The 16,765-nt window shown below is 39.4% G+C and overlaps 1 protein-coding gene across 2 annotated transcripts in view; it reads right to left on the bottom strand.

Annotated features, from left to right (window-relative positions):
- Positions 1–10,457: 10,457 nt before the first annotated feature.
- The window catches only part of rab11al (RAB11a, member RAS oncogene family, like), a 16,911-nt gene continuing 10,603 nt past the window's right edge, over positions 10,458–16,765 (bottom strand). Inside the window, exons 3-6 of one of the 2 annotated variants that reach the window (XM_055164079.1) lie at positions 16,753–16,765; positions 15,122–15,202; positions 12,203–12,333; positions 10,458–12,152 (exon numbers count right to left, since the gene is read on the bottom strand). The exon at positions 16,753–16,765 is cut by the window's right edge and continues 181 nt beyond it. In XM_055164079.1, coding sequence (XP_055020054.1) covers positions 12,147–12,152; positions 12,203–12,333; positions 15,122–15,202; positions 16,753–16,765 — 231 coding nt within the window. In that variant the 3' untranslated portion in view covers positions 10,458–12,146. The remainder of the gene's footprint in view (positions 12,153–12,202; positions 12,334–15,121; positions 15,203–16,752) is intronic. The other variant, XM_055164080.1, reaches the window with a different exon arrangement.

Genomic DNA, 16,765 nt, shown 5'->3' with positions numbered 1-16,765 from the left:
GGAAACTCCGCCCCCGCAGACAGGTGTTTGCATCAGAAGCACCTGTCTGCGATCAGGGCAGTGCTGCGTGATGTCATGTAGTACTTGACATGTTAGTGTGCCCTAAAAATGTGAAAAATGACAAGAAACTGTAAATAATCTGATTAAAACTCCATGAACATTTGAGCTGAGGATCATTAACAAGTTGCTGATCCGATACAAACGTCGATACAGTGAACTTACGATTCGATACGATTCGATACGATATATTTTAAATCAATTCAGTGAAAAATAAAGACTAAATTATTTCTGTGACACTAAAAATCTAAAAACACAAACATTTTACTCAACAAAACAGCGAAAATGTCAAATGTGTCGCATAAACGAGTTTTCTTCCTCTGAACAAACAACAAAACTGTAGCTGGAACAAAATAATTTATTAAAATATATCTAAAAATACTCAACCCACGATATCGATACTTTATCAGCACATTAAATGATACGATATATCGATATTTCAATATTTAACAACTCTAATAAAGAGTTTAGAAAAAAAAACATTGATTTAGTGTCACATCCTCTTTAAACTTAATGTTCTATTGTGGAATCCTGCAGACAAAGCAACAACATCTCCATGGCAACAAGTATCAGAAAAGTTACACATTGCTCCTTAAATCAAAATAAATAGAACAATTATTAAAAATAAATAAATTGTAAAAACTTATGTGGAGTTTAATGGTGGTTTACATCCAAGAAGAAGTTGTATTTCTGCTGTTAAAGATGCACTGTGTAACTTTTCTCCATGGAGATGATGATGTTTTGTCTGGAAAGTTTCACAATCTGGTTTTATACTTTTCTATTTCCACGGAAACCAAACCAGACCAAGTTACAGGTCAGATCTGTGGAGACGTAATACAGTTAAAAAAAAAAAAAAAAATATATTTTTTCAAGCTATAAAACTGCCGATGATTAAAATGTAAGGCAGAGCTGTTTAAAGTCACACTGTGGAACATTCTCCTTGTCTCCATGGAGACAAGGAGGTGACAGACCCTTCACCAGAAAAGTTGCGTACTGCACCTTTAGTAGCAGCGTACGTCCAAGAAGTTTTATTACCACCACAGAATAAAAATAGTTCCAAAATTTCAAACCAACATCGTCAGAACCGGAGTCTGGGTCTTTGGGCTCTGGATCTTTGGGTCTCTGGATCTTTGGGTCTCTGGATCTTTGGGTCTCTGGGTCTTTGGGTCTCTAGGGGCTCTGGTTCCCTGGAGCTCTGGGTCCTGGTTCTCTGGGTCCTTGAGTCTGAGTCCTCGGGTCTTTGGATCTTTGGATTTTTGGATCTCTTTGTCCCCTGGTCTCTGGGTCCCTGGGTCTGTGAGTCCTTGGGTCTCTGGCTCCTGGTTCTCTGGATCCTTGGGTCCCTGGTTCTTGGCTCTCTGGGTCCCTAAGTCCCTAGGTCCCTAGATCTCTGAGTCTCTGGTTCTCTGGGTCTCTAGGTCTCTGGATCTTTGGGTCCTTGGGTTTCTGAGTCTCTGGATCTCTGGTTCTCTGGGTCCTGGTTCTGTGGGTCCTGGCTCTTGGTTCTCTGAGTCCGGGCCGGTTCCGTGGGTCCCTGGTTCTCTGAGTCCGGGTCGGGTTGCGTGTGGGTTCCAGGGCGGTGGACGTGTCCGGTCGTATCCATAGTGGTAGTAGTGGTAGCTCCTTGGGCTGGTCTTGGTGAGGAGGGCTCTTGGTGCCTGATCTTTGGCTGGAGGAAGTCAGGTTTATCGTCCTTGAAAATGTGATTTCTCCAGATGGATTTTTCTGTACTTTTTCTGTGAACGACATAAGGGACTTTGAATATTGTTGTATCTGATCCATGTTAGTTCTGCTTTTATTTCGAAAGTGTACTGTACGTGTTTCTAATAAAACAGAACACAGCACTTCAGCCCCGTCTGCTTTGTCCACCAAACATCCAAGATAACAAAAATGAACTCTCTTAAAAAATGACTCTCGAAAAATGACTCTTTAAACATGACTGACAGGTCGGACTCATTTCACTAAAACACGACTAACATCAGTGTATTTAAGATTAGTCTGTGTTACATTTGTTCTTTTGAATTTCAATTAAGAACAAAAAAAAGGGAAAACAGTTTATTTCATTTTTCAGTTTTAGTGTCAAACAAAAAATAGAGATTTTGACCTCTAATTACAGTAATTAATTTAAAGTTTATTTCAAATAAAACCAATCAAAAAACATCATGACTATTTCAGTTTTAATTTTTTTTATTCTCTCTGGTGTATTTAGTAGTAATAGTAATAGTAATAGTAATAGTAATAGTAATAGTTCTGCTGCTGAAGGATTCACCTGAAAAATCGTTGCAGTTTTGTTTTTGTTTGTTTTGTTTCTTTTCAGTGACGTGTTTATTTTCACGTCTTAGAAAATCGTCGTTGATCCGCGACGAGAAACAGGAAACGAGGAGAAACTCTCCTTTGTTCAGTCGACTCCATCAAACTAGAATAAAAATAGTTTTTATTTTAGGTCCATGGTTGAGCAGCAAATAAACCAGAGAGAATCAAATATCCAAATTAAAATTAAAAATTCAACTTTAAATTAAATATTGGAAATTGAGATTGAGATCGAAACAACAGATTTCAACCTCTATTTATGATATTTAATTGAAAGTTAATTAAGTTAAATAACACCAATCAAAAAACTGTCTCTGTGACTATTTTAATTTAGATATTTTATTTATTTTATTTGCAGTTCTGTTCCTCAGCGTCGTGTGTGAATTCAGTGTCGAGTGAATAAAGAAGAGTTTATCACTGCTTCCTGTTTCTCGTCATGGAGTTTAACAACGACTTTCACTGCAAAAAACTATATTTAAGTAAATTAAAATGATTTTTATTAAGAACATTTACTTTTAATGTGTAAAAAACATTTACACATTCGTTTATTTGAGTTGATTAAATTTCAATAAGTAAAAATCAACAAGTCAAATGATCGACCAATGAAATAAGTTTGTTTTTCTCTTAACTCGAGAAACTTTAGATTTTGTTTCTTATTTTAAATGTTAATAATTTTAGTTTTTCTTATTTTAAGTGCAGCCAAATGTAGTTTCATATTTTAACTACAGAAAATCTTGATCCATTGGCAGAGAATTTTACTCAAGTGAAATTTACTCAAATCATGATCAAACTTTCTTAATTCAAGTCGTCTTAACTTGACTAGATTTGAGTTTTTGTCGTTTTCTAAGACGTGAAAATAAACGTGTCGCTGTAAAAGAAGAAACATGTTTGTCACGAAACTGCAAAGATTTTTTAAGTAAATTCTTCAGCAGCAAAACTTCAAATAAACCAGAGAATCAAATATCAAAATTAAAATAGACACAGAGACAGTTTTTTGATTGGTGTAATTTGAAATAAACTTTAAATTAAATATCGTAAATAGAGCTCGAAATCTGATGTTGTTTGTTTCGATCTCTATTTCCAACATTTAATTTAAAGTTTAATTTAAAATTTTAATTTTGATATTTTATTCTCTTTGGTTTATTTGAAGTTTTGCTGCTGAAGAATTTACTTAAAAAATCTTTGCAGTTTCGTGACAAACATGTTTCTTCTTTTACAGCGACACGTTTATTTTCACGTCTTAGAAAACGACAAAAACTCAAATCTAGTCAAGTTAAGACGACTTGAATTAAGAAAGTTTGATCATGATTTGAGTAAATTTCACTTGAGTAAAATTCTCTGCCAATGGATCAAGATTTTCTGTAGTTAAAATATGAAACTACATTTGGCTGCACTTAAAATAAGAAAAACATAAATTATTAACACTTAAAATAAGAAACAAAATCTAAAGTTTCTCGAGTTAAGAGAAAAACAAACTTATTTCATTGGTCGATCATTTGACTTGTTGATTTTTACTTATTGAAGTTGAATCGACTCAAATAAACGAATGTGTAAATGTTTTTCTTTACACATTAAAAGTAAATGTTCTTAATAAAAATCATTTTAATTTACTTAAATATAGTTTTTTGCAGTGAAAGTCGTTGTTAAACTCCATGACGAGAAACAGGAAGCAGTGATAAACTCTTCTTTATTCACTCGACACTGAATTCACACACGACGCTGAGGAACAGAACTGCAAATAAAATAAATAAAATATCTAAATGAAAATAGTCACAGAGAGTCATGTTTTTTTTGATTGGTGTTATTTCACATAAACTCAAAATCTATTGTTGTTTCGATCTCAATCTCAATTTCCAATATTTAATTTAAAGTTGAATTTTTAATTTGAATTTGGATATTTGATTCTCTCTGGTTTATTTGCTGCTCAACCATGGACCTAAAATAAAAACTATTTTTATTCTAGTTTGATGGAGTCGACTGAACAAAGGAGAGTTTCTCCTCGTTTCCTGTTTCTCGTCGCGGATCAACGACGATTTTCTAAGACGTGAAAATAAACACGTCGTTATAAAAAAAGAAACATGTTTGTCCAGAAAACTGCAACGATTTTTAAAGTAAATTCCTTCTAACAAACCAGAGAAAATCAAAGATCAAAATTAAAACTAAAGACTAAACTTTAAATTAAATATTGGAAATAGAGAATGAAATCTGTTTTTTTGTTTGACGCTAAAACGGAAAAATGAAATAAACTGTGGACAGTGTCGGGAGTAACAGATTACATGTACTGGAGTAAAGTAATCAGAGTACAAATGATGAGTAACTGTATTCAGTTACAGTTACTGTTTCAGTGAGTGGTAATTGGATTACAGTTACTTTGGTGAAATAAATGGATTACACAGAGGTGTTTTACTGTTTCACATTTTGGGCTAAACCAGGACTAAACCAGGACTAAAACCAGGACTAAACCAGGACTAAATCCTGCTGTGTGGACGTGTTTCTTCTTCTTCTATCAATAATATTTTTAATTTGGTTCAGTAAAGTCTGGACTTTTTATTTTCTTTTATCAGACAAAACTTCTTATGTGAAGATTTCCTCGTCTTTGTTTCTCTACAGCAAATCAAGTAATCCAAAGTAATCAGATTACATTACTCACTTTAAGTAATTTAATGGATTCTGTTACAAACTACATTTTGGTGTGTGTAATCTGTAATCTGTAGGGGATTACATTTTAAAAGTAAACTTCCCAACACTGCCTGTGGAGCATTTACAGCATTACTCTGTGACATCACAAGGTGGAGCAGTTTTTTGTGTTTGAGAGAAAAACTCTTCAGAATAAATACAGTTTGTGTTAAACTTGTGACTGAAACACAAACTGAAAACACAGATAAAACTTCCTCCACATGACGTCTGGAGTTTTATTTATTATTTAAACATGTGAATGAAACAAACACACGTCTCCAGGTTTGTTTGCGATGACGAAACGACATCGGAACATGAATCAGAAAACAGAAAACGGATGTGGCTCTTTGACAATAGTCCAGCTCACTTTACAGGTTCTTTGACATTACAGGCTGTTCGGCGCGAGCGGTGCCCACGCCCAAACGAGACGAGGCCCGGGCGGCGCAGCGTGACTCAGGGCAGAGCTGCTCGTCGAGTTTTAACTGAATTCAGATTCCATAGTGTGAAAATGCCTCTGGTCGGTCAGGAGGAGCGTTTGAAAGGTTTTATATCACACAAAGTGAAGCTTTAAATCAGGGATGTTAAACTCATTTTGTTCCGGGGGTCGAGTCCAACCGACTTTGATCCAAAGTGTCTGGATCAGAAAACTCATGTCATATAAACCCCAAAAATAACAAGAAGTTCAAATATTTGTGCAGAGAAACACAAATCTATTACAGAAATCTGTTTTAATTGATGAACTCTTTCTTTTACAAAATATTATAATATTATGAACAACCTGGAACTTTAAGAAAAATACAATTTCAACACAAAGTTTGAACATGAACTTGTCTGTAAACAGGAATAAGTCCATTTTTGTTGTAAAATCCTGCACTCGGCTCCACTTTTCTCATGTTGGACATTTTTCTGATGAGGGTGTCACGGTCAACAGTCAAAACGATCGTCCTTTAAGAGCGTTTGGAAAGAGACAAGTCTTCATTTGTGCTGCTCTGGTGGGAGGGGCCACGTACAGAGACGCTGGAGACGCTGCTGTGATAAACACCACAGAAAATTAACACCATTTTAATAGAAAATATAATTAAAATATTTTAGTAGAAAATCAGCCGAGGGCCAGATTAAAGGTCTTGGAGGGCCGGATCTGGCCCCCGGGCCGTATGTTTGACACCTGTGCTTTAAATGATGTTCTAATGTTGTTCCTTCTCAAAAACCGCTGAAGTTGCTTTTATTATTAGTCTGTCTCGCTCAAAATGCCCTGGTCCACCTTGTGATGTCACGTAAATGTAGTTTTCAAGCTCTTTTTTAAAAATCTTTAGTTCAGTAGATTCGTAAAACATGCAGCCTGATCCCGTCATCGTGTGATTCACACTGGGAAAGATCCTCCGAAAAAGTGAGCATCAAATAATAATGCTCACTTTTCCCAGTGGGACGTGTCTGTTGACAAAGTCGATCTTTTCAAGTCTTTTGAACCAAATCACTTTTGTTTCTGGTTCTGATATTGTCATATTTTTAGTTTTGGGATTGGGACGTCGTCACTGCTCGAGCTGGTATCATTAAGAAGTTGCCGATACATTACACACCTCGATACAGTGAACTTTTGATTCGATATGATATATTTCAAATCAATTCGATACGGTTCAATAAAAAATAAAGGTTAAATCGTGGCTGTGATACTAAAGTCTTTGTTAAACCACAAAGTTCATATGAAACACAAACTTTTTAATCGTCAAAACAGTAAAAATGTCAAATGTGTCGCATAAATGAGTTTCACTTTCACTCCACAAGCAACAAAACTGTAGCTGTAACAAAATAATTTAGTAAAACTCACCTAAAAATACTCTTGGTGAAATATCGATACAGAAGCCCACGATATCGATACTGAATCATCACATTAAACGATACGATATATCGATATTCCGATATTTTTGCACACCCCTAGTAATTGTGTGGTTGTTGGATCCAAACAGCGGAAAACGGCTCGAGAAACAGACTCTGGAAGTTTTGGAACATCAGAACTGCAAAAGTGAACAAGAGTCGTCAGAGACGTGGACCTGGTCCCACGAGGCGGCGGCGAGTTCAGGTCATCAGGAGCCCAGATGACATCATCGTTACTATGGTCATTTTTCATGAGTGTGTGTGTGTTGTGTGACTGTAGATCAGTGTGTTGTGTTTCATCACAAAAACAATGGAAATAAAATCAAAATCATTTATCAAATTTTCATCATATAAGAAATAATCTAATGACATTTATGTTTTTAAATTCAATGATTTTGCCACATCTAAATTATTGCATTACTATTTGGACTCTGACAAACAAAACGACTCTTAAATGAGCTGAAACTATAAAAAATCACTTAAAGTATTAGACAAAAAGCCCACAAATGATCACTGTTGCAGAAAACTTGACAAATACAAATTCCTAAATTGGGACAAAACAATCAAATATGCAGATTTAATTCTGGTTTACAAAGTTTTTAATCATCTCGCTCCACCTCGTCTAAAGGAGTTTGTGAAAAGAAATTCAAATCACACAACAGGAGGCGACGGACTCTGGGACGTTTAGGAAAAATACCTTTGGACAAACTCTCTTTTACTTATGGAGCAGCTCAAACATGAAACAGAGAAACTTTCAACACTGCAGCGTTTAGCTTTAAAACAGTGATGTTCAATGGTCAAATACGTCTCCATGTTTAACACATTTATATTTTCTTTTATTTTGAAGGTTGTTGGTTTAACTCTTGACTTTGAACTTCAAATGAACTGTTTGAAACTAATTGTGTGTACAGTGTGTGTGTTGTGTGTGTGTATAGTGTGTGTGTTGTGTGTATAGTGTGTGTGTTGTGTGTATAGTGTGTGTGTTGTGTGTATAGTGTGTGTGTTGTGTGTGTGTGTGTGTGTGTGTGTGTTGTGTGTATAGTGTGTGTGTTGTGTGTATAGTGTGTGTGTGTTGTGTGTATAGTGTGTGTGTGTGTGTGTGTGTGTGTATAGTGTGTGTGTTGTGTGTATAGTGTGTGTGTTGTGTGTACAGTGTGTGTGTTGTGTGTGTGTATAGTGTGTGTGTTGTGTGTATAGTGTGTGTGTGTGTGTGTACAGTGTGTGTGTTGTGTGTGTGTGTGTGTGTGTGTGTGTGTATAGTGTGTGTGTTGTGTGTACAGTGTGTGTGTGTGTGTGTGTGTGTGTGTGTGTGTGTGTGTATGTGTGTGTGTGTGTGTGTATGTGTGTGTGTGTGTGTGTACAGTGTGTGTTTGTGTTGTGTGTACAGTGTGTTGTGTGTGTGTGTGTGTGTGTGTGTGTGTACAGTGTGTGTGTTGTGTGTGTGTGTGTGTGTGTGTGTGTGTGTGTGTGTGTATGTGTGTGTGTTGTGTGTTGTGTGTGTATAGTGTGTGTGTGTGTGTGTGTACAGTGTGTGTGTTGTGTGTTGTGTGTGTACAGTGTGTGTGTTGTGTGTATAGTGTGTGTGTGTGTTGTTGTGTGTACAGTGTGTGTGTGTGTGTGTGTGTACAGTGTGTGTGTTGTGTGTGTGTGTGTTGTGTGTACAGTGTGTGTGTTGTGTGTGTGTGTGTGTGTGTGTGTGTGTGTGTGTGTGTGTGTTGTGTGTACAGTGTGTGTGTTGTGTGTTGTGTGTGTGTGTGTGTGTGTGTGTGTGTGTGTTGTGTGTACAGTGTGTGTGTTGTGTGTGTGTGACAGTGTGTGTGTTGTGTGTGTATAGTGTGTGTGTGTGTGTGTATGTGTGTGTTGTGTGTGTGTGTATAGTGTGTGTGTGTGTGTGTGACAGTGTGTGTGTGTGTGTTGTGTGTACAGTGTGTGTGTTGTTGTACTTTTGTGTGATTGTTGTTGTACTTTTCTTCGTCCTGTAGATGATTTTACGTGAACCTGTCGAGGGACTGAAGATGGAAATGAGCCACGTTGCTTTAATCTTTACATTTTACATTTTTAATGTTCATTAATATGAACTGTTCCTTTACAAATAAATAAAATAAGAAATTATTTTCAATCCAATTAGAATTTTAACGGCATAAACTGAAAGAAAAAGCAACTGTTATAATGAGTGATTATCTGGAAAACTATTCATATTTGACGACACAAAAGCACAGAATTATAAATAGATCATCATTTTTCTGAGATTTTGAGACGCTCCCGTTGCTCGAGCTCGATCCTTCGTGGAATTGTGACCAAAAACACATATTTGACCTTGGTTACCTTGACCCGTTTGAAGCTGTAACATCCAGTGTGCCCGGGTTATGTGTGTGTGTGCCGACCTGTGTGACGACTGGGGGAATATTTTAGGCCGCAGATGGATCAGAAATTGCTGAAATTGACGATTCTTTATAATGTTGTGACCTTTCAGTTGACCCGTGTGACCTCAAATGACCTCGGATCGTCTCTAAACTTTTTTTTTGCAGCATCAGACACGAGGGCTTGACCCATGTACCAAATTTGGAGACAATCGGTCCATAAATGGCGGAAATATCACACGACACACGACACACAGGGTGAAAACAAAACCTGGTCAACCCTTCAGGGACCAGGGAATCAGACGTGTGTGACTCAAACCTCCGTTCAAACTGTTTCTCTTCCCAACAGAATTGAAAAATAGTGAAAGGTGAAGGTGATGGGCAGGATTGATCCACAGGAAGAACCAAAAAGGAAACATTTGTCTGACTAAGAAATCATCCTGAGTTTACAGAGAACATTTTGTATGTGGAGCCACGACAAAACAAAATCCCGTTTGTTAATGTAGAGGAGCAGAAGACAAACAGACTGAGCTGCACTTTCTTGTTCTTGTGGTTTTACAGAAACATCACGTCTTGGTCTTTGCAGTGGAAGGTGTTTCTTGGTGAACAGTTGGAGACTTTCACTTTAGTGTCGACTTTTTGTAAAATTCGTAACTGAGGTTGAGCGACGGATCAGGATCAGGACACACAAAATGTTCTCTGTAAACTCAGGATGATTTCTTAGTCAGACAAATGTTTCCTTTTTGGTTCTTCCTGTGGATCAATCCTGCCCATCACCTTCACCTTTCACTATTTTTCAATTCCGTTGGGAAGAGAAACAGTTTAAACAGAGGTTTGAGTCACACACATCTGATTCACTTTTGCATTTATGAAGTTCACAAACAAAAATCTCAAGTCGTTTTCCGCTGTTTGGATCCAACAACCACAACAATTACGACGTCCGAATCCCAAAACTAAAATATGACAATATCAGAACCAGAAACAAAAGTGAAATGGTTCAAAAGACTTGAAAAGATCGACTTTGACAAAACAAACATAATTATTTGATGCTCACTTTTTCGGAGGATCATTCCCAATATGAACTGCAAATGATTCTAGTGAAGGTGTGTGGAGTTTAAAAACACAGTGGAGCACTTCATGTTAAATAAAATAAAATGAAAAAAGCACAAAAACGAAACAAAGAAAATAAGAAATAGCAGATTTATTGGACAAACAAAAGTCAAAACACACACATACAAAACCACAACCTTCATTTTTATATTATTGTGCACTAAATATCTGATCAGTGTCCCCGCAGCTTTCCCTCTGTCCCATGAAAGTCTCCGTCCCCGTAGTCCCTTTGTCCTCTGCTCCTGCCCTCTGCTCCTGTCTCTATGTCCCATCACCCCCCCGGTCCTGTAGCATTACCCCCGTCCCCCGTCCCACTGTCCCCGATCCGGTCTCAGCCCCGTCTCTGTCCCGTCACAAAGTCCCCTGTCCCTGTCCCGTCTCCAGTCTCTGTCCCTGGTCCTGTCCCCTGTCCCTGTCCTGTCCCCTGTCCCTTGTCCTGTCCCCTGTCCCTGGTCCTGTCCCCTGTCCCGCCGCTCTCCCTCGTCCCCACTGGTCAAACTACTGTCCCTGTCCTCGTCCTCTAAGTGTCTCTCGTGGGGACGGTCAGACGCTGCTAATGCCGATACAAAAATGATTTGACGTTCATTTAAGGTCACAAATTTCACAAACTTCACTTCTATAAAAATATAAATAACAAAATGTAAATATCTGTGTGGGATATATAATCTCTAAATGCCTTAAAAGGTTATTATAATGATATAGGCCCATAAAAACCCGCTCTTCTGTTTCATTCTTTTAAAATATAAAAAGGGGGCCTGGTTGTCGTTGGGTTCGGTTTTGGGTGACCAGATTTTCAAAATTTCAAAACTGGGTTGGGATGGTTCGTACAACGTATTTTTTGGATTATGATGAGTTGTGAGTTGCCGCGGGAGGAGGAAGAACGAGCAGCCGAAAAACGGAACTCGAACAGCAGAAGGAAAGTTTGGAGTGAGAGAGAAACTTGCGACGCCGGGAGGATGAACCGTGAAACTTTCCTCAAGTCACCGGATGGATGGACAAAGCCTGGACCTCAGTGACACCGAAACAGCAGCAGAAGCTCTCGCTCTGGGTGGTCAGGAGGGGCTGGTTGTCGTGGGGTCTAAATGTCGTGGGTCTGGTTGGTTGTTGTTGGATCTTCTTGCCGTGGGGTCTAGTTGGTTGTTGTGGGGTCTGGTTGTCGTGGGGTCTGGTTGGTTGTCGGGGTCTGTTGGTTGTTGCCGGGTCTGGTTGGTTGTCGTGGGGTCTGGTTAACGTTGGGTCTGGTCGGTCAGTGTTGCTGGCAGCAGGAGCTCTCACTCTAGGTGGGTCTGGTTGTCGTGGGGTCTGGTTGGTTGTTGTTTGGTCTGGTCGGTCAGTGGGTCTGGTTGGATGTCGTGGGGTTGGTCGGTCAGTGGGTCTGGTTGGATGTCGTGGGGTCTGGTTGGATGTCGTGGGGTCTGGTTGCTTGTCGTGGGGTCTGGTTGGATGTCGTAGGGTCTGGTTGTCGTGGGGTTGGTCGGTCAGTGTTGCTGGCAGCAGGAGCTCTCACTCTAGGTGGGTCTGGTTGTCGTTGGGTCTGGTTGGATGTCGTTGGGTCTGGTTGGTCAGTGGGTCTGGTCGGTCAGTGGGTCTGGTTGTCATTGGGTTTTTGTGGGGTCTGGTCGGTCAGTGTTGCTGGCAGCAGGAGCTCTCACTCTAGGTGGGTCTGGTTGTCGTGGGGTCTGGTCGGTTGTCGTTGGGTCTGGTTGGATGTCGTGGGGTCTGGTCGGTCAGTGGGTCTGGTCGGTCAGTGGGTCTGGTCGGTCAGTGGGTCTGGTTGTCGTTGGGTCTGGTCGGTCAGTGGGTCTGGTCAGTCAGTGTTGCTGGCAGCAGGAGCTCTTGCCTCCGCTCTGGGTGGGCTCCACAGAGATGGGCACCACGTTGGAGGTCGGAGCGAAGTCGGACTCGCCGCGTCCGGACATCTGCCTCTGGGACACGATCCGGAAGATGGCTGCAGAGACACGAGACGGTGACAAACAGAAGACACACAGAAGACAGACACAGACAGACACAGACAGAGTGAGACGGTGAGACCACGGACTGTGCAAAGACGTGGAATAAACAAGTCTGACGTCGCCCACAGTGTTCAGGCTCCAGTCAAATGAAGCTCATCGAGGCTCGCAGTTAAAGGAGCGAATTTGGAGCCAGTTCCACATCAGGAATTTAAATACAGACAAATTAAATCCCAGAATCATGTAGAGCGGTTAAATACGAACATTTTAAGACCAAAATGACAAAGCTCACAGCAGCAGTTACAATGAAGGGCGACAACTTCAATCAAATCAATTGGAGCCAGACCTGATAGAACCGGTGTCCTGTCGAAACGACCTACCCGTCAATTTGAGCTCCCTAGCGCTACTGCAAATGCGCACGACGCTCAAGACGTTTTGCAGCAGAAAACCTACGTTAGACGATTGAATACTTTGGATTTAATATTTGATTTGATCGTCATCATTTTCATGACGTCGTATTTTATTTTGTTTCCATGTGTAGAAAACGCTGTAACTTTGTGTAGAAATAAAATTGAATTACATGGAACTGTCCCATCTTCAATGTCGCTAGTATCAAAGTGGATGCATTATTTGAGAGACGATTTGCTACTTCTGCCCAAATTCATGTAAATGAGTGAATAATGTTGACTCTATAGTGGGTGATTATTCAATGGTTAAATTGTCCTGTCGATATGTGCTCTCTTTAGTCCAAGCCCTATTCAACAGCATGATACAACTGTCCAAATTAACTACACAGATTCATATAAATGAGTTTAAATTTGACAGAACTAAGGTATAAAGTGTGATCGCCGTGCGCAAGAAGCATCAAACCCACGTCTCCGATCCAAAGAAACGTGTCAAACTGGAAAGGTCAGGGTCAGGGTTTGGATTTATTGGATCTATACAACTGTAAACCGAGAAACATAAAGTAGCTTATTCTGACGGGGCAGCGTGAATCGATAGACGACTGTATATATATGACGTTTTTCTACCTTCAAGTCGACCTGTCACGACACATTTTGAAGCTACAGAGAAAGATTGCGACAAAAAATAATACTGAAAATACTTAAAGCCTCTGACACAAAGCAGGAGAATCCCAATAAATATATTTTAAAACCTGAGCTGCAACAAATAAATTGAAGAATGAACCGATAATTAGCCATAGAAGTCATGTATTCTCCCCTCTACAGCTCGAATCTCATGTTAGTAAAAGAAATAACAAAAATCTCCGCAGTACTGCAAAGAAAAAGGACTCAGATCCAGGTTTTATATATGGAACGATAAGTCAATACAGTGATTATCGTGAGTATTGTGTGTTCATCTTTTGGTTTTTTAATATCTGAAGTAGGATTCAAACCATCAACCCCTGGATCAGAGAACAAGCACTCGACTCTGATCAGCCCTGATGAAGAATACGAAGTCGAAATGTGTTGGCGTGACAATAAATACACCACAAATTGAAGTGCATCAGTCATCCTTTTTTCTACTCTACAAGAACTCGAGTCCTCTGTTCTGATGAGCACCTGCATGTGTAAGTTTTGATCCAGTGCAGCTCCAATATCTTTATTTTTCAGAACTCCACACCATCTACTCTGCTGTCGTATCAAGAGTAAAACAAATGTATTATTAGGATAAATGGAGAGAAAACGCTCCTGAATAGTTTTATGGTCTTAATCTAAAACAAACTTGTATAAAACCACATAGTTATGTTACAGAAACAGATTTTGGGTTGAAAATTACATTATATCGTGTATATTGGACACAAAAATTGAAGTATGTTTATCAGATGGAGTGTCTGACTGCCCAACTTCAACTCAAAATGGATATTTTTCTAAGGCGATGGTCGCATGTACCATCTTTATTTGAGTTTTTTTTATTTTTATTTGTATGCCTCACCTGACTACTGTATTTATTTACATATAATTGGGGTTAGGAGTCCAATCTCAACACTTGTTATTGTTATTCTAATGTAAATTGCCTGTTATTTTTTACTTTTGGCAATAAAGAAAAAAAAAAAAAAGAAAGAAAGAAAATGTCATTATATAGTCTGAAAATGTTAATTCTGTAAATGTATTTCTATTCAAAAACAGTAAAATAACCATAGTCCGATGAGGTTCATTTGGTCTTCCGATAGTTTCTGTTATCAGGTTCTTTTTTCAGACCAAGAGTTTGGAAACAGCAAAGCAACAAAAAGCAGAACAGGAACAACTCAAATCGTCTGTTTCTGACCAGTGTAAAAGAGAGAAACACATTCTGGACTGGGACGGAGCAAACATCACTGGGACAGAGAAAAACAAACACCAAGAGACAATAGAAATACGGAATCGTGCCCACCAGACGATAAACCGGGACGAGGGGCTTTTTTACTCTCACGCTCCTGGGATTCTGTCGTCCTGCCTCCACCGAGAGGAAGACAGAGACAAAACCTGTTTAAATCAACTGAACGACACGACACAGAAACATCACGAGACGAAGAGGAAGAGGAGCAGGAGCAGAACAAACTGTCAGGACCAAAACAAACTCTTCGTCGGAAAAAAGAACCTAATAACATAAAATACACAGAACGCTCTTTATAACACCACATATTCTCAGCGGCCAGAGCAGTGGTCACCCAAAAGTCCAAGGACCGATTCCCACTCGGACAAAGTTCTCTTGTCATGTTCTCGTCTCGTGTGACCGTGGTGTGTGTGCGTGACTCGTCTGTCGGCCGTTCGCAGGTGCGGTTCACACTCTAGGAGGCGTTCATACCTGTGAGGATGGTCTGAAACGCCAGCTCCACGTTGGACGAGTCCAGAGCGGACGTCTCCAGGAAAGACAAACCGTTCTTCTCTGAAAAAAAAAAAAAAAAAAAAAAGCAGATACGTTTATTTACAACCACACAAAGTGAAAATGCCATGTAGGACAGATGCACAGAACACACGGGTTTGGTGATGTCAGAAATCTAGAAAAATAATAATAACTTGGGACAGCGAGGACAGTTCTAGGACTCAGATGCAGACTACACTGAATTAGGCCCGACTAATTGAACTACAAGGCTTAATAACAATAATGTTGAATTATTTCGTCTATTTTCATACATAAGTCACACTGGATTATAAGAGGCATAAAGTGAAACAGACGACACTTGAGTCTGATCCTTTAGTCCAGTCGTCCACGATCCATCGGCAGATCACGGTGTAACTCGCCTGGTGCTGCCTCTCTGTCTTGGTGAATGTGTTTTATGAACGTGAATGGATTTACGACTCAAATACACATTGAGTAATAAAGTTTTTAATGAAGCTTTGTCACATTTGTTTACGTTTTACAGAAACAAATTTAAAACCACATGACTCATTTACATAAACTATAAACTCTGATAAAAACAGTTCTTTCCTTGTGCAGCTGATGTGGTTCAGCTTCTGTGGGACTAAAAGACACGAGGAAGTGTTCTTTCTGTGACAGAGGGGTGTTCTGCTGATGGTGAGTCTGTTCTGTGTTTCTATCGCGCTGGAGATGGTTCAGGTGAAACTTTATAGAGATTATAAGTCTACACTCTGTGAAGCTCCTGATGACGGCAGCCATAATGCTCCGACAATCCATCCAGCGGTGCGGCTTTGTAGTTTACCAAAGTCGTACTAAAACATTTTTGACAGATTTTTGAGCACCGTGTACCACAGAAAAATCGGTTCAAGGTCAGTAAACATAACCAGAATTAATACATGAGGCACAACCAAAATACATAAAGCACTGTCGATTTTTGAGAATTAAAGGATTTTAAGTGCGCCTTATAACCCAAAAAATATGATAGTACCTGAAAAAACTAGTATTCAGACTAGATACTTATTTGAGCAAGTATTGATACCAGAGACTGTTTAAAGACGTACATTGTGCAATTTTGGGCCCTTTTTGAGCTGAATTTTCACTCAGTCGACTGTTTTTGGGATTGAGATTTAGCTTAATCGTGTGTCATGCTTCCTGTAGTAAACATGGGGTAAACAGAACCATGACCAGCTCCTGATCGGAAATCGTAGGTTGCAGGAAAATCAAACCTGTTGCACAGTGTATGTCAGGCATTAGTGAATTTGATGTCACCCACAGTGTTCGGCTTAGCCTTAAACTTTCAGCCAAAAGTTGTGAACGAAGGAAAGAAGGCGTCTGATTAGTTTGTTGTAAATGTTCACGTCTTGATTTAGGGACCAAATAGTGAAATAAAAACTTCAGGATCACGTCGAGTGGTTTAATACGAACAGTTTTAGGAATTAAATCTCTTACGTAAATGTGGAACAAAACTACAGTTATTCTGAGTTGATTATTTCTGATCTAAACGGCCTCAGACAGGTGACATCAGACTGGGGACCTTGTTGCTGTGAGGGCCTGGTGCTCGTCTGCGGTGGTTTTACCTGCGAAGGCCTT

This window comes from Boleophthalmus pectinirostris, unplaced genomic scaffold (assembly GCF_026225935.1).
Source record: "Boleophthalmus pectinirostris isolate CB_2022bp ecotype Guang Dong unplaced genomic scaffold, ASM2622593v1 HiC_scaffold_6, whole genome shotgun sequence".
Lineage (NCBI taxonomy): Eukaryota > Metazoa > Chordata > Actinopteri > Gobiiformes > Gobiidae > Boleophthalmus > Boleophthalmus pectinirostris.
Note: the sequence above shows the minus strand (reverse complement) of the source record. Positions and strands in the feature narration are given on the sequence as shown.